Source organism: Neltuma alba, unplaced genomic scaffold (assembly GCF_004799145.2).
Source record: "Neltuma alba isolate B1F8T4 unplaced genomic scaffold, ASM479914v2 tig00010134_pilon, whole genome shotgun sequence".
NCBI lineage: Eukaryota > Viridiplantae > Streptophyta > Magnoliopsida > Fabales > Fabaceae > Neltuma > Neltuma alba.
In genome coordinates this window covers 29,965-51,339 of record NW_021635082.1, presented here as the reverse complement: position 1 = coordinate 51,339, position 21,375 = coordinate 29,965, and the positions used below count along the sequence as shown (strand labels likewise).

Genomic DNA, 21,375 nt, shown 5'->3' with positions numbered 1-21,375 from the left:
TAAAGGTACGACAATGACCCTTAATTGAAACGGCAATAATAAAGTTTCAAATGGCACCCATGTTAGAAGCCGAAAGGCCTGAATTTGGCAGCAATATTTTCTGAACATTGATACTGTTGTTCTGAAATTTCCTGGCATTCTTCTAAGAGATGAGAATAACGTGCTCTAATGTTTGCATGTTCTTGTTGTGCGACATTAAAATGGGATTGAGCTGCTTCCAACCCTTTATATGCTGCCTCTAATTCTTTATGTGTGGCCTCCAACTCTCTCTGAGTCATTTCTACCAATTTTGCTGCTTTCGCCTCCTGGTCTCGAATATTTGCAAGCTCTATCTTATTGGCTTGGAGCTTATTGCCTAAACCCTTCAAAGCTTGTTGCATGCGATGGAGTTCTGATGCATCACAATTGGAAACCCTGTCCCTAACTGACTCAAGCCAATCCTTGTCAAATCCTAGAACAGAAGCATCCTTTAAATGCTTTGCCAACAATATCTTGTCTGCTTCAGTGATTGTGGAGGGGCTCCTAGTGGCCAGAATGTTCAAAATATTTAGTAGCACCCTATATGAATAGCATAACAACTCAGTGCTTCGATCCTCTGAAGAAAGATGAAGTTGTGGATGAGTCCGGAATGCTTCTGCTAGCATGAAAGGCTCAGCACCCTCTAATTTCATCATATCAGCTATCTCTTTTATCCCATGAACACTTAAATTATTATTGGTGTCATAAATAGAAGGAGCCATGTGTGATGAACCACATTCAGCAAGTTGACCTACCAAAACCAGCAAATTAGCAGGTGAGTTAAAATAAAAGCAAGCTTGGAGAATCAAACTACTCATATTCAATGAAGGAGTCAAGTATAACAAATGCAAACATGTAATGGTAAGGACACAAGACTTACTAGAAATTTGAATAGCACCCAAAGTTTCATGCAAACGCTGGTCGATGGTTCCAACATTCTCTTGGATCTTTCTTCCTGGATGAAACAATTAGAATATGACATCTTTCTAAAATTACAAAATGATAAAGTAGTGAAAGGTAAGTTAGTAAAATAAGACAACAAAAAAACTCACCATAAGAAGTCTCAGAGGGAGTGGACATGGAAGTTTGCTTGGGACTCATTAGAGCTTTTGATGGTATAGGACTTATTGTCTCAGAAGCTTGCTGCTCACTTGAAATAATTGGCATTGGTGGCACAAAGGGGTCACCTATACCAAGTCAATGAAGTATATAAATATATAGTTAGTAAATCACAGTGAGAAATATTTCATTTTAGGAAAGCCACAAATACCATGATCAAAAGTCTTGTGCTCTTTTCCTACTGGCAAAGAATTCGCTGCCTAAGATAAGTAACTAAAGGAGCTATAAATCTTGAAATTTTGGACACTATCATCTTACCTTTCTCTTCCTCTTCAAAATTTTTGGCAGTTGTGCTTGGGCTTCTGGGGAGAATAGTGGTATTGGGGCTCACAGGAATTGGTTCCTTGTACAATAAACCATTCATAATTGTTAATATAGGAATAACATATATTAAATTGTAAAATTGTTGGAAGAGGCAAACCTTTTTAGAAGTTAAGGAACTTGGATGTGGGGTCTCTAATATTGAAGCACCATCTTCGGCTCTTACTTCAACAATCTGTATATCACCAAAGATATTTAAGTTGCTTTCTTCTGAGATGATAAACCATCATAAATATAATCCTTAATGAACTTTTAAGTTGTTTTAATTTCTTTAGATTGTATGTCAAATTTAGTTTCCTTGTGGACAGAATGAGAATTCATTTTAGCTGTGCATAAGAAAGTGGGATAACTCCATTTTATCTAGAATAAATTTGTGTATCTTAAGCCCGCAGATGTTGATCTTAGTCAAAGAAATTAAGGTCTCTTAAATACAAAATCTTGAGTTTCAATCTATGTAAATGCAAAAAACGCCTTTATGATAGTTACTTAGTACTTATATGGCAATACATGAATCTCATCTAATAGTAGTAGAACCAGGTAGATAGAAATATAAAGCAAAACCTATAATCTTTATGTATGAAGAAATAGCAATAGTACTACCTTTGAGGATTCTTCTTTGGAAATATTAACAAAAAGTGTTGCTGGCATTGCTCTTCTTGGTTGCGAATCTGTCAATTGATTTATTGTTTGAATTTGGCCCGGAAAAAGACCATCGCATTAGAAAATGAAGATAATGAAATCAACTATGCAGAATCGAAAGTACTCACACGGATCACAGGAAAGAAGATTCAAGTTCACTTATGTTTTATATGTTCGACAATAAAGGAAGTAGGTTAATAACCTTTAGAATGTGACGACTCTTGTTCCCTTTGTGCTGGGTTACTTATTTCAACATTCGACATAGATTCATTTTGAACCATACCTGCTTCCTTGTTTTCCCCGCCGTCAACACCTTCGAATGAAGAGTTTGAATGCGGATGAGACTTATCACAAACTTCAACATAATCTACAATATTGGAGTTCACTAGTTAGTAGTTTCAACATTTTAAATATATCCCTTAAATTAATGAAGTGATAGTAGAATGGAAATTAAAAATATTAATTGAATAAAGTAAAGTTCAGATATGTGCAATGAGTAGAATCACTAGAGCATAGACTAGAATCTTCTATGAGGTCAATGGCACTTCTTATAGTAACATCTGTCTTTGCTTGATAAGGTAGTCTTCATATATAGTTTTGGCAAGTCTGACACTACAATGATTGGCAAGACAGCAAAGAAACTTACCATCAGAATGCTTGGGGATAACAGATGAAGGAGTTTGGTTAAGGCTTGTTGAAGTTTGTTCACTCAAAACAGTTGTTTCTGGGGGCACACATTGGTCACCTATGAAAAAATGATTATTATGTCAAATCAAAGGAAGAAATTAATTAAAGATTTCATTTAAAGAAAACAGCAAGTACCATCAGTAGAGTTTTCAAGCTTTTTTTGTAGTAAAGAACTGCTAACTTTCTTGCCATTTCGGGGACGTCGGGATGTTATCAAGCTGTCTGTAAACCCATAAAATAAATAACTAGTATTTTTCTAATACAAAACCAACAAATCAACATTTTACCTTCCTCTTCCTCTTCCTCTTCAAGTATTTTAGCACTTGCATGAGTGTTATCTCTTACAGGAAGAACAGTGAGGTTGGGACTTGCATGAACTGGCACCTTCTATTGGAAACCAGTGGTCATATAAAACAAAGATGATAAATTAGTGTAGCTGTTTTCTTTGTACCCTGACCAACACCACAATGTATAGAACTAATATTTAAAGAGATTGGTTAACAAATAAGTCTTAAACATTTTTGTTTTTTGCAAGTTTGGTCTTAGACCTTCTTCAATAATTTTCTTTGTTGCTTCATATATAGCAGAAGATAAGAAAAAAGGTTTCAAACGTTGAATTCATTAACACTAGGATTCCTTTCTTCTTCATTATTCAGCATAGCAAAAATAATTATTCAGTGGATGATGATGATATGTTCTTTTGACACATTTTAGATATCATGCTCATCAACTTCAATATTTTTTCTGCATAGCCAGCACTACAGATATAACTTTGCCTAGTGCATGTCAAATTCATTAAAAAATTTGGAGGTAAAAAAAAAAAAAAAACACACACACACACACACAATATTTATGTGTGTTAAGAGTTTCTTGTTGGCATTTTAAAGGACAATACTCCCATCAAGTTTCTTATATCCATTGTGTCCACACATGACCATGTATCTTATTTTGTGAAATATTAACATCTAGTTATAAATCCACATGAAACACAAAAGGGCACATGGCCATATATGATTGAAGAACTTGGCATAATAAATATTGACCTGAGCCCTCCCCCCCCCTCAAATTTTATCCCCTTCAAATTATATGTTAAAGTTCATATGACAACTTTAAAGTAAAGAAAGAAAATTATTGTGTAATAGAGAAAAAAAGTAAAGAATAAAAATTTATAAATAAAAGAAAATTAATGTTGGTTTTGGTGATACCGTTCTAAAATCAATTCTAATTATTCTGCATGAAAAAGAATTAATAAATTAGCTAAAATATTTAGTAGTAATTGTAATATTTGAATTTTGAATATCGGTTAAATAAGATAGTTGACCTAAAAGTCCAAAAATATAGTGAGTTTAGGGGCAAAAGTGTAAATAAGAGAAAATATAGAACAAACTATAATAGTGAAAAAATGCCCAAAAATTAGAGAGAAGTCTCTAAAAGTAGAGAACAAACTATAATAGTACTGATAGTGATGGGTACAATGGCAATTTCACTTGGAACTGAACATTTAGACCAGGATATATAAGGAACTTAAACCTTATTGCATCAATAATTTTTTCCAGTGGTTGTGTTTTGCAAGTACATGGAGGTTTAAATCTGGTTTTCAGAGGGAGAGAAAGTGAGGGACGCATGCATTAAGCTATAAAAATCATTTATATGATGGATTAAAGCTTGTGGGCGTTGATTTTATTCCATGCATGTTGATTTGTGTGAGAAGAAGTGGATTTTTGAACCTGGAGTTTCTGTTTTAGGGGAGTATTTATTTGACTTCTCTTAAGGGAGCTGAAATCTGAAATTCAGGGCCAGAAATTTTCCCAATGCTATAATGTTTAATTACGTACTAAATTTATATTTAAATGGGAACTAAAATATAGTAAACCTAAAGGCTTCAAGGTAAAATATGGGTGAGGTGAAGTGGTTAAAACAAGTTTTATTCTCTTCCCTTGTTCGATCAAAGTAATTGGAATAGAGAGAATTAAGTTGGATGAATATAAAGCCTAAACCCCTCAATCAATCTTTAAGAGTTTATGAATCTGGAAAATTTTAAGATGTAAAGGGAAGCTAAGGCTGTCCAAAACTTTAAAAGTGGACGAACTACATATGTAAACAGTCTGGTGGCTTCTATATAGTGATTAGATGGGCAATAGGAATGTCAAAGCATTAGCTTTGTGAACTTTAATTCTTTTCCCCTGTTTGGACAAGTTAAAAATTTTTTGACTCGGATTTAAATGCTACTGTTTTGACAAGTTATGACATGGAACAAGTGTTTTAAATTTCCAAGCTACACCAAAGGCATGTGTAAAGGCCCTTAGCTTGTGTTTGGTGATTCTTTTAAAGTGATAGGCGATAAGAGAGGATTAAATTTTATAAGCTTTTCTCTCAGGCCTTGTTTTGGATAGCATAGTTTTTTTAAGGGGAGGTTAAATTTTGGCTAAATTCGAATAGGATAATGAGCTTAGTAGTAGCAAGTCTCTAGCATAAGTTTGGGACTATTAAACACAAAATTAAATTAGTAAGGCCGCCTTGTTCGGCCTGCATGTTCGAGGGACATAAAGACGAGCATTAATTAATTTAAAGGCACCAATGGTTTCAAATGTAGTACAGTAGGATTGGGGAGGGGGAGTTAAGAATTAGTTAGAGCATAAAGCTTTTTCAAGAGCTAAATTTAGAGCTTTGAACCACTATTTTTGGAGCTATATTGCATTAGTTATGAATTTTTAAAGTATTTTAGAAATTCTTATCCCGACAATAAGAAAGCATTAGTGATAGAACCTATAGTTTTCTGGCAAAAAAAGTTTTTAATTGTTGGCCTTTCTGAGATTCTAAGGTAGTTAGTGAACCTAAATAAGGTTTGACAGTAACTTTATTTATTTCCTTTGTTAAAAGAAATATTATTATTTACTAATTTTTTTTATTTCAGATTTCCAACCCATTCCTTGATAAAATTAAAACAAATTCTTAAAGGTTTGCCACCTCATAAAATTAGAATCAACTGGTGTAACAAGAAATCAATCAAATACGATGATGATGTCTTTTGGTGTTTTTAAAATAGCATGCTTATCACAACGGAATTATATATTGTTTCTTCACTACCCTGTCCAAAACCATAAGTGTCTTGTTTTCCCAGTTGACGTCAAATTCATTAAGCAGTTGGAACACACACATTTGTAATAAATTTATATTTAAGTAATTGGAATAGGGACAATAAAACAGAAGCCTCAAAATGTATAAAAGAGATTTCCAAAGCATATTTGAGTCTTAAAAATATTATGTAAAATTTAAATGTCTCAAATATGAACTATTGGACAAAAAGCCTATTTCCGGTGAGGATTTAAAGAAATTAAAGAATTTAAGTGGGAACTAAAATATAGCAAACACCTAAAGGCTTCAAGGTAGAATTTAAACCAAGTTTTATTCTCCTCCCTTCTTCGGTCAAATTAATTGGAAAAGAGAGAATTAGGTTTGGTTGAATCTGAAGTCTAAACCCCTCAACGTATTTAAAAGAGGAGTTTATGAATCTGGAAAATTTTAAAATGTAAACTTTAAGGGTGTGTTTGGTATGAGGGATTTGGGAGGGAGGGGAGGGAAGAAGAGGGATTTGAATCATTTCCCCTTATTTGGCAACACACAAATTTTAGGAGGGTAAGGAAAATTTTTTAAAATTTCCTCTCCCCTCCCCTCCTCAACCTTCCCTCCAAAATTGGGAGGATTTGGAGGGAAAGGATAAATTGATTATTACTATCCATCTCCTTATGCTAATTAGAAATTATTATGCTAATTAGAATAAAAATTTACTGTACCAATAGTTTAACACAGATATTAATACAACAATATTGTATTTTTATTAAATTACATAATTTGAATTAAGATAAATTAATTTATGTAATATATAAATAAAAATAAAAATTAATATGTGAAGGTAAAATGATAAATTGATTATTACTATCCATCTCCTCCCTCTCTTGAATTAAACAAAAGATCATTAAATATTCCTCATCTCCTCCTATTTAATCAAACCAGACAAGGTAAGGTTGATGATATAAAACGAGAAGAGGGAAGAGAAAAGGAAGAGATTAGAAAGAGCAAAGAAGGGAAAATAGAGAATAGAGAAAAGGAAACAAGCCGAGAGAAAACGATAACTGCAACATCATTTAATAATCAAGTTTGCCATAGAATGAAAACCTTAAATCTAATTATACCAAAGCAATAATAATAATAATAACAACAACAACAACTAATCCTAATAATAAAAATACTAAACGACTAATAAATATAAATAAATCCTAAAATGATAATAAATCCAAATAAATCAAATATCCTAAAAATATAATAGAATTATAATTATTTTTTCATATTCCATTGGTTAAAACCTCTTCCACCCTCCCCCACCCTATCTTCAATCCAAACAGGCCCCAAAGGTTGCCCTTCCCCATATTTCGGCAAGAAGAGAAGTAATACAGGTTGAAAAAAAAAGTCCAAGTAAGACTAGGACAAGAGAGTCTAACAAGTTTTAGAATATCACATTACTTTTGTTCTTTTGGTGTGTTGGATATATGACACACTTCATACTTAGTAATAGAAGTCATCACCAAAATGCTAAAAATATGATTAATTTTTTAAAAATAGAATTGATATATATATATATATATATCTTTCTCTCTCTCTCGAAAGCGTAAGGAAAATAACAATAGAAACATAAAGATGATATAAAAATAATAAAGAGAAACACTAGCAAATTAGATTATATCCTTGCCTTTTCTTTTTGAGAAATTTTAGTCCCCTGGATTAATACAAGAACTCAAATCCTGCCAACCAAAAATATGCAAAAGAATTCATTATATGAGAAATATTATTGATAGAAAATATATAACAAGTCTGAGATGAAAGTGATTAAAAATTAGTTCCTTCACATAATATCATTTGGGATCAAAAGGAAATACGCATATCTTATAATTAAAACTATGCAAAAAAAATCATAATGTATATTTATCAAATTTTCAGATAAAAAGGTCATACCAAAGGAAAGGTAGCAAAGTTATTGACTTGGATATTAATATTGTGTTGGTTCAGTTGTTTGTGTGATTGATTGTGATGATTGTCTGAGCTAAATTTTATGATTGAACATGTAATATATAGAATAAGATCTAGCTATGCAGTGCAAAGAAAACGGCCTTATATATATATATATATATATATATATATAATACGTTAGCAAAATATATATAAAATAAAATATATATTACTCATTCTATACAATAAAATCTGGAAAGGATAAAAGAGCTTGTCTAAGACATATTTAAGGCTTAGACATATTATTCAAAATTAAATTGCCTAAAAAATTAATTATTGGCCAAAAAACCTTTTTTCGGATGAAATTTTTAAAAAATAAAGAAGAAATAGTTTATAAAATTATTCAGAGTCTTGAAAATTGGGGCAACATTAACATTATTTGAGGATTTGGATATATTATGAAGAGGTCTATTTTCCAAAAATAGCTTACATAATTTTAAAACTAATTTATATGAGAATTAAGGTTCTATTTTCTTGAATAATTCAAGAAAAAATAGTTAGAAAATAATCAAAATATTGATTTGGCCCAACAATTTTATAGAAATTATTTTATGAGGCAAAGAATTAAATGGAGTATGGAGGACAAAACATTTTATAAAATGTCCCAAAATATTTAGCGCTTAAATTCCAATAAAGTAAGGTTTCAATGGTAAATTTAATACACAAAACACGAAAATCTTTCAGGGCCACGCCTGGGCCCAGTTTAGAAGATAAAGGTCATGTCTCATTCTAATATGAAGAAGATGGCTTTTTTTTGGGAAAAATTAGAGATAAAATTCTCGTTGAAAATTTAATTGACAAATGAGATCTAAGAATTTTGTGTAACTTAACTTTTATTATGTATGACTTAACTTTTTCTTTTGTGTAATTTATTTTTCCTTATGTGCAATGATCTTTTTTTGTGCCATGTGCAACACAATTTTTCTTTGTGCAAATAAAATTTTTTTATATGCAAGTTATCTTCCTTATATGCAAACGAATTTTTTATATCTAATAATATTCTGTGCAAACTATTTTTCCTTTGCGCAACTTACCTTCTTTTGTATGCAACTAATCTTTCCTTATATAATCAATCATCCCAAGTCCCATTTACCAAATAAATTTTCAATGATTGATTTATCCCCAATTTTTCTTTCTCTTTTTTTTTTGGCCAACAAGGTGAATTATTGATGTGGGTCCCACAAGTATCAAAATAATATTTAAATTCAAGCTATGTTATAAAATGAGAAGAAAAAAGAAAACTAGAGAGTGTAAAGAAAAGTAAGAGATAAAGAAGATAATGATTTTTTTTCTCATTCACTTTGTTTCATAGTACAAGTACTTTATGTATGGCCTTTGTTAGGTCTTCAAGCATTGAAGTCTTATATTGAGATTACAAAAGAATAAAGAATATCGTAATGCTATTAACAATGAGAAACTATATTTTTTATTTAAAATGATAATTATATACATTGGTAATAGAAAAGTCCTCTATATATTTTATTTTTCGGATCACAAGTTTTATGCTACACACTTCTCCTTTGTTTCCCAATATTATTCATTTTTAGTTTTGATAAAATAACACGGATGTTGTTGTACGAAAATAACAAAAAGTATTTTATGGTCATTGGTAAAAGTTATAACCTAAAAGTCTCACAAATATATTAACATTACATGAAAAGAAACAAGATAAAGATATATTACCTTAAAAAAATCAATGAAGAATAACCAATGAAGAGAACAATAAGAAACTATTACCCAAATCTGTCAATCAGAAACACACACAATTTAGTATTTACAATTTTTTATGATGAAAATGTTTAATGCTGGTTTGGGCATAATTTAAAGCACAAATTTCTTTCCCCAGGCATCAAATTTCAACCATTAAGTCTTATCTTACATAATGCAAATTGCAAAATAAAAGTAATCTTATAAATATAAAATTCTCAAAATGATTGTATATATTAAAATTGTAAACCATGTCGTAATTGATAGCCCAGACCAGTTATATAGCAAAAGACAATATAAGCATTAACATGAAATCAAACATGATATAATATATTCTTACCCTTTTTTGGTGAGATTTCAATGTTGTTGGACAAAGAGACCTCCTTTTCACTTTTCTTTTTCTTTTTCTTTCTTTTTTTAAAATTTGGCGCAAACTAAGGTGATTAAAAGAAAAATGAAAAGATTCTTAGTAGGAGTGAAACGCAAAATCAGCCAAACGTAAACGCATAAAAATTAGTAATAGAAAAAGAAAAGTTGATAAAAAAATTACCTAACAAGTATGAGATATAAAAAAATGCTATACAACCTTTGGCATCCTCACAAATTTAATTTAAAAAATTTAGAATTTGCGGATATTAAGAATAATTATGAGCTGTTAACATTTCTTTTGCCAGAATGAGCTTTTAACATTTCTCAGGCTAGGTTTTGTAAACATAAGTCGATATAATCAATTTAGTTTTTCATTCGTGCCGTTTGTTTCCATTGTTAATTCAGATAATTTTTGCTTTCTTTATATGTGATTGTAATTCTTCATTTTTCTTACCTTTTTTCAGCAGTTTTTCCTAATTTGAATGTATTATTACCTTTTTTTTCCCCTGAAAGATGCACGAAGCTATGAATCAAAATAAAAACACACTAGAATGCACGAATAGCAAGGGCGAAACAAGTCCTGCGCAAATGAAAATTTATAGTTTTAAACTATTGAAACTATCAATAATATTTATTAATGACATCAGGAGAGTGAGCAACGAAAGATCAAATTTAGGGTGTGTTTGGCAAGCACCTCAAACCATGGTTTGGGAAAAATGTTAGCCAAACACCTTTAAAAAAATTAAAACCATGGTTTTGACTCTAAAATCATAGTTTTGGAAAAAGCAAAAATTTTTTACTTTTGGAGGAAAAAGGGAGAGTGTGAGAGCCTATAGGATATATATCTTGTTATTTTTTTATAAACATATTTTTTATAAACATATTTAATCTTATATCTTATAAATATATATACATATTAATTAATTATTAATTATATTATCTTATATATTATTAATATATGTTAATAAAAAATATATTATTAACAATTTTATTCCTTCAAATTAAAATATATCATAAAATATATTTTTTCTATAATTATCATACTAATTTATGCCAATTTGTATATATAAAAAGTACTTCTAATAACAACTGTCCAAACACTCACACTTCTCAAAATCACTTTTTCACAAAATCTATTCTTCACAAAATCTAATTTTTTTTAGAATCTATTATCCGGAAGCTATTCTCTTAACAAAACAATGATAGATTCTCTCCTCCCGTGAGAGCGAGATTCTCTCCCCTGTGAGAGCCAAAACCGCTCCCTGGTGAGCGTTGTTTCTCGGCGTCCTCTCCCCGGCCGCCGCAGGGGGAGAGTGAGTCTAGTGTGTGTGAGTTGGCGTGTGCATGCGTTAAGAGTTTTTGCTGTGGTTTTGGGAGATGGATATTAAGAGGAAGGTCAGATCTGAAGCTGCGATGCTTATGGAAGTGAAGGAGGAAGATCAGTGGATGGACCTAATTAGAGACTCAGAAAGCATCGTGTTGATGACCGATGGCGAGATTTGGACAGATACAGACAGAATCGAAGATGGAAGATGCAGAAATCTACCATGGCCGAAAGAGGTTGGGGAATGGAGTGATCTATGAGTTGCTGGCAGATTTGGTGTTTCCTTATAATAGAATGTCGTTATTCGGCACCTTCGAGGAGGCTGAAAATCGAAAAGAGCTGATGAGAGGTGGAGGCTTGGGAAGTGAAACTGTCGAAAGCTTTGGATCTCGGTTAACTCTTCGAATGTATCTATTCAGATCTATGAGAGACGGATTGAAGAATCTCAGAGTAAAACCAACTTTGCAGTGCCTTGCTGTAAACATGGTCGAATGGAATCCTTTGTCTTGGATTTACAAGGTAAAATGCTTTGGTTCTCTTTTTTCTATTAGCCCTATTGTAGTCTTCATGGGGCTAAATGGTCTGATTGATGGATATGGAATAGGTGCTATGCTGTTTGTTTTGATTTTTGCTTCATGGAGTACTTGGAATATGAGATATATGTGCGAATTTGTAACGAAGGATCTGGTTAGATACAATTTTCACTGGTTTGAATCTCTGGCTTTAGTTCGTCTAGTGCTTACCGCAGTGTTCTTAAAGGTTAAATGGGGCTTTAGCTTTTTCTTCTCTCAAGATAGGATTGCCATTGACAGAGGTGGTGTTTTTTTGGGCTCAACTGTGTTTCCTGCAGTTAGCTTTGTTGAAGTTGTGGAGTTTTGGAAATTTAGTGGCAAGTTAAGCTTCTTTGTGGCATTCAGAAGAGATATGCTAAAAATTAAGGATGATGCACGTTGGGTGCCACCTGGATGTCTTTATTATTTGTTTGATTCTAAGAAACAAGTGAGGGTAATTGTTAGGGCTGATGGTTCTGAAATGAGAGTAGGGGATGTGTTTCCTGTGGCTTTGATGATGGGTTACTGGTCGACTGGAAATCAAGAGGACAAAAAGCTCCTAGTTCTTTTTTGTTATGCTCAGCTAAGCTGTGATTGGCGGAGCTTCTTTCTTGAGCACATATCTCTTCTGGAAATTGTTGCTCAGTATCGTAACTTGGCTTCTTTGATTTTGTGGCCTTTATGGTTGGGTTTTATGCCCCCCAATCCCAGTTTTTCTTTTGCTTTGTTCTTGGCCTCTCTTGATGGATATTTACCTAGTGCTCATCTTCTATGCTGCCATGCTTATCTTCTCTACTGTCACGGAAAAGTTCCAGAGCTACCTTGGCGTCAGAAATTGCTGTTTTGCTTTTTCTCTTTAGTTGTTGTTTTGGTGTTGGAAGAGTTGTTTTCCAGTTTATGTTCTCTGTTTTCTCTGTTTTTGCGTTTTGTTTTTCTAGGAACTTTGAGGTGTACTGGTTTACTTTTTTAATACGACGTACTTTCTGACCAAAAAAAAAAAATTAATGAAGGAATGATGGAAATGTTAATATCACAAACATAATAAAAAGTATTTTAGCAATTTCGTTTTTTTTTTCAAATTTATTGTGAACCGAATAATGGGGGAAAAAGAAGGACAAACAAAAATTAAAGCGAAAAGAAGTATCAATTTTTTTTAAAAAAAGTAAAATTATACCTATTTTAAGATATTCAATGTGAATGGTTTTAAATCTAATCAATAATGATCTGAACTGGAAAAATAACTAAATAGAATTTTTGATCTAAATATTATCACAGATAAAGCAAACGAAAGACTAAACATGGAAGGAAATGCAAATAAGAATACCAATATTCATACAAGAGGAAAAGAAACACAGTGAGAATTATAAATTTTTTACCTGCTTTTTTTTAAAAGACACTCCAACGTTCTTTGTCGGAGACTCTCCTTTTCGGCTTCTGTATTTTGGTTATGAAATTGAAAAGCAGAATGCAAAAGTTTGAGCAATGGAAGGCGAACTGATAGAATGAATTTTTTCAAAGAAATGAAACTATTTTCTGAAGTGATATTGTTAACAATGACATTAGGATTTTGATTCTTAGGGAGTGGCAGATCTAGATCAACCATGCATGTGTTTAGAGATCTGGCCTTAGCTGATCATTTTGCTAAGATTTCCCACAATATGGCGGATACTTTTTGCATCTTTGATCAACCTCCTCCTTTTTTCAAGAGAGAAGGTGGATGATGATTGAGATCTTTTGTTTTAAGGTTGTTTTGATCCGATAGCATTCAATTACATTCAATTATCATGTGTGTATAAACTTTTCAGAGTACTGATGCTTTTCTGTATAGGTACTTTAGGGCAATAAAATTTTTAAACAAGTATTTTTCAGCAGTTTTTCCCAATTTAAATGTATTGTTACCTTTCTTTTTTGCCTTTTCTTTTCCTGAAAGATGGACGAAGCTATAAATGGGAGCCAAAACAGGTACACTAGAACGCACGAACAGCAAACCTGAAACAAGTCCTGCGTAAATGAACATTTTCAGGATGAAATTTATAGTTTTAACCTATTAAAATTATCAATAATACTTAATGAGTACCATAAGGTGAGGGAGCAACAAAAGATTAAATTTAATGGAAGAATGATGGAAATGTTAATATCACAAACATAATCAAAAATATTTTTGTAATTTCATTTTTTTAATTTATTGTAAACTGAATAATGGATGAAAAAGAAGAACAAACAAAAATCGAGAGTGAAAAGAAGTATCAATTTTTTTAAAAAAATAAAATTATAGTAGTACCTATTTTAAATGGTTTAAAATCTAATAAATAATAATCCGAACTGGAAAAATAACTAAATAGAAGTTTTGATCTGAGTATTATAACAGATAAAGCATATGAAAGACTAAACACGGAAGGAAATGCAAATAAGAATACCAATATTCATACAAGAGGGAAAGAAAGACAGTAAGAATTATAACTTTTTTACTTGTTTTCTTTTTTCCATACAACGCTTCAACGTTCTTCTGTATTTTTGCTGAGCCGGCCATACATTCAAGGAGACAAGAAAAATAAAAATTAATCCAAGTTAAGGAAAAACGCTTTCCTTGATCAAGAGACTTGTAGATAGTTTGTGAGATTAAGGAAGATCCTGAACTTTAGGTAAGTTTGTTTAATCACTAACTTAATTCATTTTGATTTAATTTACTTCACTGATTTAGTTCATTTTGTTTTATTTAATTTACAGAAAGAAGACAGATAGAAAAACTAGTACTCAGGATAAACAAAATCTGATTATATTATCCTTGCCTTGTCTTCTTTTTTTTCGAGATAGAATTCAGAGAAATGTAGAGCACACAAACAGCCAAGCAGCAACAGATCAAACAAGCCTTGTGACTGTGAATTTGAAATTAAAAAAAAATTGTTAATTTCTACAACTCCATTATATACAGCAGAAATAACTAGAGCGAACGGAAAAGAGTAAGCATCATATGTAGAAATAGACAAGGATTTTAACAGTATAGTTATAATCAGAATATATTCATACTTCCTTTTTTATTTTGTGAATTTTCGTTTAAGAACATATAATTAAGATAAAAATAAAAAAATAAAATTTGAAGAAGCTCAAGTAGAATTTGTTAGACTTACATAATGAAATTCAGTACTAATTAAACTTATAATTATACGAATAGAATTGATATATGCAAGGGAAATACCGAAATAGTAATAAAAACATAAACACAATATAAAAATAACCAGTGCTGTTTCAAAGTGAAAACAAGAGAAAATAAAAGAAATTTTCAACTCAGAACAAAAGAATATATGAATCCTACCAACCAAAAGAGTTGGCCCCAGAGACTAAAAAAATTGGTACAAGGGATAGTGGATAGGTTGATCGGTTAAAACCTGATTAAGGACTGAAGGTAGTACTCATCTGAGTGTATTATTCTTACCTCTCTTTTTTTGTTTATCTTTTTGTGGGTTTGAGACAGAAATCCCATAAAGCTAGAGCACACAAAAAGTTGAGCAGAAACACCTTAAACAAGTCCGGTGAATTTGAAATTAAAAAAAAATGTTATTAATTTTTACAACTCCATTATAGACAGCAGAAATAACCAGAGCAAACGTACAAGAGTAAACAAAATGTGTAGAAATAGGCAACAATTATAAAAGTATAGTTAGAATCAGAATTTGTTCATCCTTGAAAATAAAAACAAAAGAGATGACATTTGAAGAAGCTCAAGTAGAATTTATCAGGGAGCAACTTTTAGTTGGGCTGGTTTTCCTTCTAGTCTCCACAACAACTAAGCACATACAAGTCCTCTTGATCTGACAAGCCTCGAGGCTCACGGTTTTTGTTTTTGTTTTATATCCTTTGGGCTACCCAGTGTGTAGAACTTATTTTTTTGGGAATCCTATTTGCAGATATTTAAACAACCAACTAATCCAAATCGAGGCTTTGTGATCTGATGAAAATGCTTCTCTCCAATGTACCCAAAAAAAAAAATTGCTTCCCTCCAAGTCTTTTTCTTTTTAACAAGATGAGATTCTAGCTGATTCCCCACTATATCAAGTGCTATTGGCTTAGGATTCTTTTTTCGATTAAACTTTTAAAACATTTTCATTAACTGATGTTGAATACTTTGTCATATACACACATATAGATATAAAATAAATTAAAAATTAAAAATAAAATAAAGAAACGAGGGACGAACAGCCATGGCAGTATATATAGCATTATAAACATAATTACTAATTAGAATATACTACTGGCATAAGAACATAATGAAAATGCATTCTTACCTTTTTTTTAAAAAATTTGTTTGTTGAATGCACATGAAGCTATGAATGAAAATAAGAGTAGAAGGAAATATTTTGATGAATATAGAACACACAAATAGCAAAGCCCAAAGAAAGTCCTGCAAAAAATAAACATGATGACATATAGAGTGAAATTTAGTACTAATAATTAAACTCACAAGATTAGTTATCAATAATAATGAAGATTTTACCTTCTTTTTGTTTCTCTTGCCTTCTTTCTTCAACGACTTCAAAGATTTTTGACAGAGAAATGTGCTTCTGTTTTATGAAGGCAGAGAGCATAAATAAGCTGAGCAAAAGGAGCAACGAAAGAGAAAGTGCATGGAAGTGTGAGAGATAGAAACCAGAAAGAGCACATCAAACTGAGAAGCAGACGCAGGAATTTGAGGAACACAAGAAGAAGAACACAGAGAGTGCGATAATAATCAAGATTCTTTCACTGTAGCCACCAGAAGCTATCTTTTTTATATTAAAGTTTCAATAATTTTTTTGGGGGGTAACATTTAATAATTCTTCTTTTGTCACGCTAGGCTTTTGCTAATAAATACTAAATGTTTATAAAATCTATTTATAATGAGTCAAGATTCAAAATCTTTCATTAATTATTATGCGCTGTAATGTCCCCCCCTTGGTTCAATAATTTAAAGACACACTAAAAACAAAAGCAAAGAGTGCTCTGCATGAGGACATGATCTCCGTGAAGCACGCGGAATATTTAAATTTCCCAAAAATATCAAAGTAGGATAAGACTCTTATCCTAAGAGTCTTATCATAAGAGGAGTATTTTCTTCTTAATCTTATTTATAAGTTACATAAAATCTTTTATATTAATAAGTCATATTATTAAATTTTTTATATGAATATCTTATTTTAGTTTTTATTTATTATTGGGTAGACTGTTATTTTCCTAAAATGAGTAATATTAAATAAAAATAAAAAAATTGTGAAAAAATTTAAGATAAATTGAAAAATTATTAGATTTTAAATCAAAGTTAATGCAGTTTTTTTTTTTTTGGCCGAAAAGATACTTATATTGAGAAGTAAAGAACAAGGAGCAAAAGCAAAGTCAAAAGGCAAAAGAATAGACGAACTCCCAAACCCAAGCTACACACCCGACGAAGCCACTAAAAACAAAAGAAAGACAACACCACACTAAAAAAGAAAGCCACTAAAGCTAAGGAACAGCACTAACGAGGCGTGAAAGCGCCAAAGTCATTAACCAATTCCCTGCTTCTTGAAGTCTGCACTGTGTCCAGCTTCAGGAATCCCATATCTGTCAGAGTCACGGGCTACCAGCTCGCCTAAAGAAGATGACAACACCACCAGCCAACTCATTTGGTTCATCTCCTTTTTTGCGTTAGCTGCCAAGAAGTCAGCAGCTTTGTTACCTTGCCTCGCAACAAGGGAAAACTCCACACCCTCCAAAGACTCTTTTAGATCTAAGATTTCCTTTAGCAGATCAGCGCTCTTCCACTCACAGCCAGCCATAGAATTCTTCTTCAGTAGCCGAAATAGAACTTCGCAGTCTAACTCCACAACAATCTTTTGATCAGGAAATCTGTTTCTTGCCTGCAGTGCTTCTTTCACCGCTAGACACTCCGCCATGAAGGGGAGGAAGCTTCCACCTTTCTACCACATCCCCCCTTGAAGCCCCCTTCCTCATCCCTACAGATCACTCCGATAGAAGCCTCCCCTGTCTGTTCTCTGAAAGATCCATCAACATTTATCTTGATTGAACCTGCATTAGGCGGATACCATCTTTCCTTTCTTTCAAAGACTTCCTCAAACAGCTTTCTCTTTCCACTACTGTTTCTGGCTTTAGCATTCCAAAATTCATCAACCTGCAACCTCACAATTCATCTTGATTGAAATGTTGTTTATTTACAATACCTAAGTCCACTTCATTATGTTTATTATATCAAGTTTTTCTTCAATATTATCATAAACTATAAACCCACATAAAAAAATAGTCAAGATGTATCGTTATTTGTAGAACTTAACATAATAAATATAAGGATTTAGATGGTACAAATTAGCCTTCTAAATTCTAATAACCAAATGCTAAAAATATAATGCCTACAAGATTATAATTAAAACTATATATACCGGAAAAAATGCATTTCACAATTCACCTTTTTTTCTGAATGCGTATTTTTTAATGGGCAAGAAATAAATATGCATTTCCCAGTTCTCCTTTTTCAAAAACAAATTCAAATATTTATAATTGAAAATATTCCTAAAATATTATAATTAAAGTTATAAAAGAAATATCATAATGTATATTTGCTAATTTTTTTTAACATTTCAGCGTTGAGCAGGCTACGCATTTGAGGAGCCGAGAAAACGGAGGACACGAAAGAGGGGAAAGGGAATAAATATAGCACTATTGAAGGGAAAGTTGCCGAAAAGCGCCAGTTTGAGTGTTGCTCGGAGGTACTAATTTAGAGTAATAGTATTGTGGGTGTACAAACTTTTCAGAGTCCAAGAGAGTGCTCGCTGTCATAAAAAATATTTTTTAAAAGTATTTTTTTATTCTGTTTAGAATAGCGGTAAAAATATCTTATAAACACGTTTTACGTAAGTCAAGAAAAAAAATTTCTCAGATATATGTCTCGTATTCCGTAAATTACGATTAAAAAGCTACTTATAAGCTGATCCAAACAGCTCATAAACTTCTTCACATATTTATTTTATATACTATAAAAATATTTTTAAAAATATAGTTTTGATTCCATCTAAGCACCTTCACTAGAAAGCACGAACAGCACACCCCAAACAAGTCCAGCGTGAATGAACATTTTTATGGTGAATTTTATAGTCTTAAACTATTAAAATTATCAATAATATTACCAACATAATCAAAAGTATTCTAGCAATTTCCTTTTTTTTTTTAGTGTGATTCGAATAAGGGAGGAAAAACAATAACAAACACAAATCATGATTCAAAGAAACACACAACTCACAGAAATAAGTCTTACGAATTTTACAAATTTTAAAATGAAATATTTAATTTAAAAAGTTACAAGATTCAAATATATATATATATACACACAATGACTCCGAACATTGAAAATCGCCATTAAAAAGCTTGAGCTCTGTGGAAGTCAATACAACCATAGAAATACTTTTTCAATCCTAAATATAATATCTTTATACACGTTAGTATAAAGATTTTATATTTAAAACCGGAGGAATAGAAAATAAACACATTATGTATTCTTGCCCTCGTTTTCTCTGTTGTTTTGAAGAGAAAATAGAAGAGATTCTGAGATCTGAATGTAAGAGGTTAGGCAGAGCGGCGTCGAGAGATGGGCTGATACTGAACAATACTCAGATTTAAAAACATGAATATCCTTTGAGAAGTCAATTTAGTCAAAGTCTCCACCAAAATAATTTTTTAGGATACTCCACTTTTCTATTATTATATTATTACTACCCTGTTTTTTATTATAAAATTTTTTTAACTAAATTACACAGTTCAAAAAAGTTAGAATTAGTTAAAAGCAATTAATATGTAGTAAATATAATTTTTTTCCTAACATACATTTATATATAAATAGATAAATGTGAGAGAGTAATAATGAGATAAATGAAGAAAGAGAATATATTTAATGCATTAAATTAGAAATAAAATAAGTAATAATATATTAAATATGTAGACAAGTTCAAAGAGAATCTTATAAAAAAGAACAGACCCATTCAAAAAATTGAATTTTATAATAAGAAACGAAGGAAATATTATTATTGGATGAAATGCCTCACGGCTAATTGATTCCTATACTTTTCTCCAGAAAGCAATCACGCTCTTATATATTATATATATATATATATATATATATATATATATAATTTTTTTTAATAGAGGTGGTCTTATTTAAAATATTATTAGACACTAAATATAAATAACGATACATACGTTTCACTTGTAAACTATGAATAATAAATTGTGAATAGTCGGCTGTAAATAGTTTTTAAAAATTGTAAATTCTCTACAACAACAGAAATGACATAAAAAGAAGTTAAAAATTACAACATTTTATTTCAGACACCTTACATATTAAAATTATAGAGGAGGAAGTTATGCCTGATCTAACATTTTGTAAATATAGTTAAATAATAAAAATATCTTTATATCAAAAAATTTATTAACAAATTGTGAATAGACAATAATAAGTATTAAATAGTAAATGATGAAAATGTACTGACAATAATAAGATATTTATTAATAAGTTATAAATTAATAATGACAAGTGTTAAACAACTAAAAGTGGGAATCAGGGCCGGCCCTTCAGGACTAGCTGGCTTAAAAGGACCGGCTCTCCAGGATTAAAATTTTAAAAATATCCTAATTTGCTAGGCCGGCTCATAAGTTACAGGGCTCAGGACTGGTTCGCGGGCTTTTGGCCCATTTAAAAAAAATACTATTTTTTATATTTCTCATATGTTTTATAAAAATAAAAATAAAACAATGAAATTGTTAATAAAAGACATAAATATGAATAAAATTAAGTCACAAATATAAAATATCATCATATATAAATATCCACCAACATCCAAGAACATCTAAAACATTCATTAATAAGATACCAACATCCAAAAGTTTTATCTATAGTGCAATTGTGTAATAAATAAATACTATCATTAATCTTTTGAAATTTCATCATCACTATAATTAATTCTTCTTCATAAGTATGCTTTTCTTTCGTAACAAAAATATCAAGTTTTTCTTCTATATAGGAATTTTATTTTTAAATTTTGCATTATAGCTATTATTTTACTTTAATGTGAGAAACATGTTGTTGAAATTCATGAATTTCTAATTCAAATTATAGAATCACAAGTTATATAAGTATAAAAATACTCTATTTTCAATATATATATATAGTTTAAATATCAACGCATATAATATAAATCAAATCATTATTAAAGTCCAAATTAACCCATTTTTTAAAAATTTAATTGGATAAATTATTGTCTAAAACTAAATAAATCAAATCACTCTATAAAATTTAATTTTAAAATGATAATAATAACTAAATATTTAAAATATTATTAATAATGTAAAAAATTAATAATATTAGAATTATATAAAAAAATTTAAAAAAATAAAAAATTGTAAAAGGACCTAAACGGGCCAGTTCTTTTAAGCTCTCGGTCTTCCAGGACTAGCCCTCCAGAGCTTATTTTCTATTTGATGGGAAAAATTTCAAACCCGACCCTCATAATTTCAGTGTCTAAATGGGCTGACCTAATGGGCTCGATCTGTTTTTCTGAC

The 21,375-nt window shown here is 30.8% G+C and overlaps 1 protein-coding gene and 2 long non-coding RNA genes across 3 annotated transcripts; all 3 read right to left on the bottom strand.

Annotated features, from left to right (window-relative positions):
- Positions 1-62: 62 nt before the first annotated feature.
- On the bottom strand, positions 63-1,501 carry LOC114754368 (uncharacterized). The gene is made up of 4 exons (XM_028943134.1): positions 1,396-1,501; positions 1,071-1,205; positions 899-973; positions 63-769 (listed from the first exon to the last, which is right to left on the bottom strand). Exons 1-4 carry the CDS (start codon positions 1,499-1,501, stop codon positions 63-65), a joined length of 1,023 nt encoding a protein of 340 aa, XP_028798967.1.
- A 56-nt stretch (positions 1,502-1,557) lies between these two features.
- On the bottom strand, positions 1,558-2,810 carry LOC114754358 (uncharacterized). Its single transcript, XR_003741163.1, has 3 exons — positions 2,744-2,810; positions 2,059-2,126; positions 1,558-1,633 (listed from the first exon to the last, which is right to left on the bottom strand). It is a non-coding gene; the product is annotated as an uncharacterized LOC114754358 (long non-coding RNA).
- Positions 2,811-11,700: 8,890 nt separating this feature from the next.
- Positions 11,701-14,648, bottom strand: LOC114754359 (uncharacterized). The gene is made up of 3 exons (XR_003741164.1): positions 14,636-14,648; positions 12,350-12,355; positions 11,701-11,775 (listed from the first exon to the last, which is right to left on the bottom strand). It is a non-coding gene; the product is annotated as an uncharacterized LOC114754359 (long non-coding RNA).
- Between the last annotated feature and the right edge of the window lie 6,727 nt (positions 14,649-21,375).

Excerpts from the sequence above, each read along its gene's own strand:
- LOC114754368 (XM_028943134.1), bottom strand. The coding sequence starts at position 1,501 with ATGAATGGTTTATTGTACAAGGAACCAATTCCTGTGAGCCCCAATACC. Across the intron at positions 1,206-1,395 it reads TTTTGAAGAGGAAGAGAAAG|GTGACCCCTTTGTGCCACCA; the intron begins GTAAGATGATAG and ends GACTTGGTATAG. Across the intron at positions 974-1,070 it reads TCCCTCTGAGACTTCTTATG|GAAGAAAGATCCAAGAGAAT; the intron begins GTGAGTTTTTTT and ends TGTTTCATCCAG.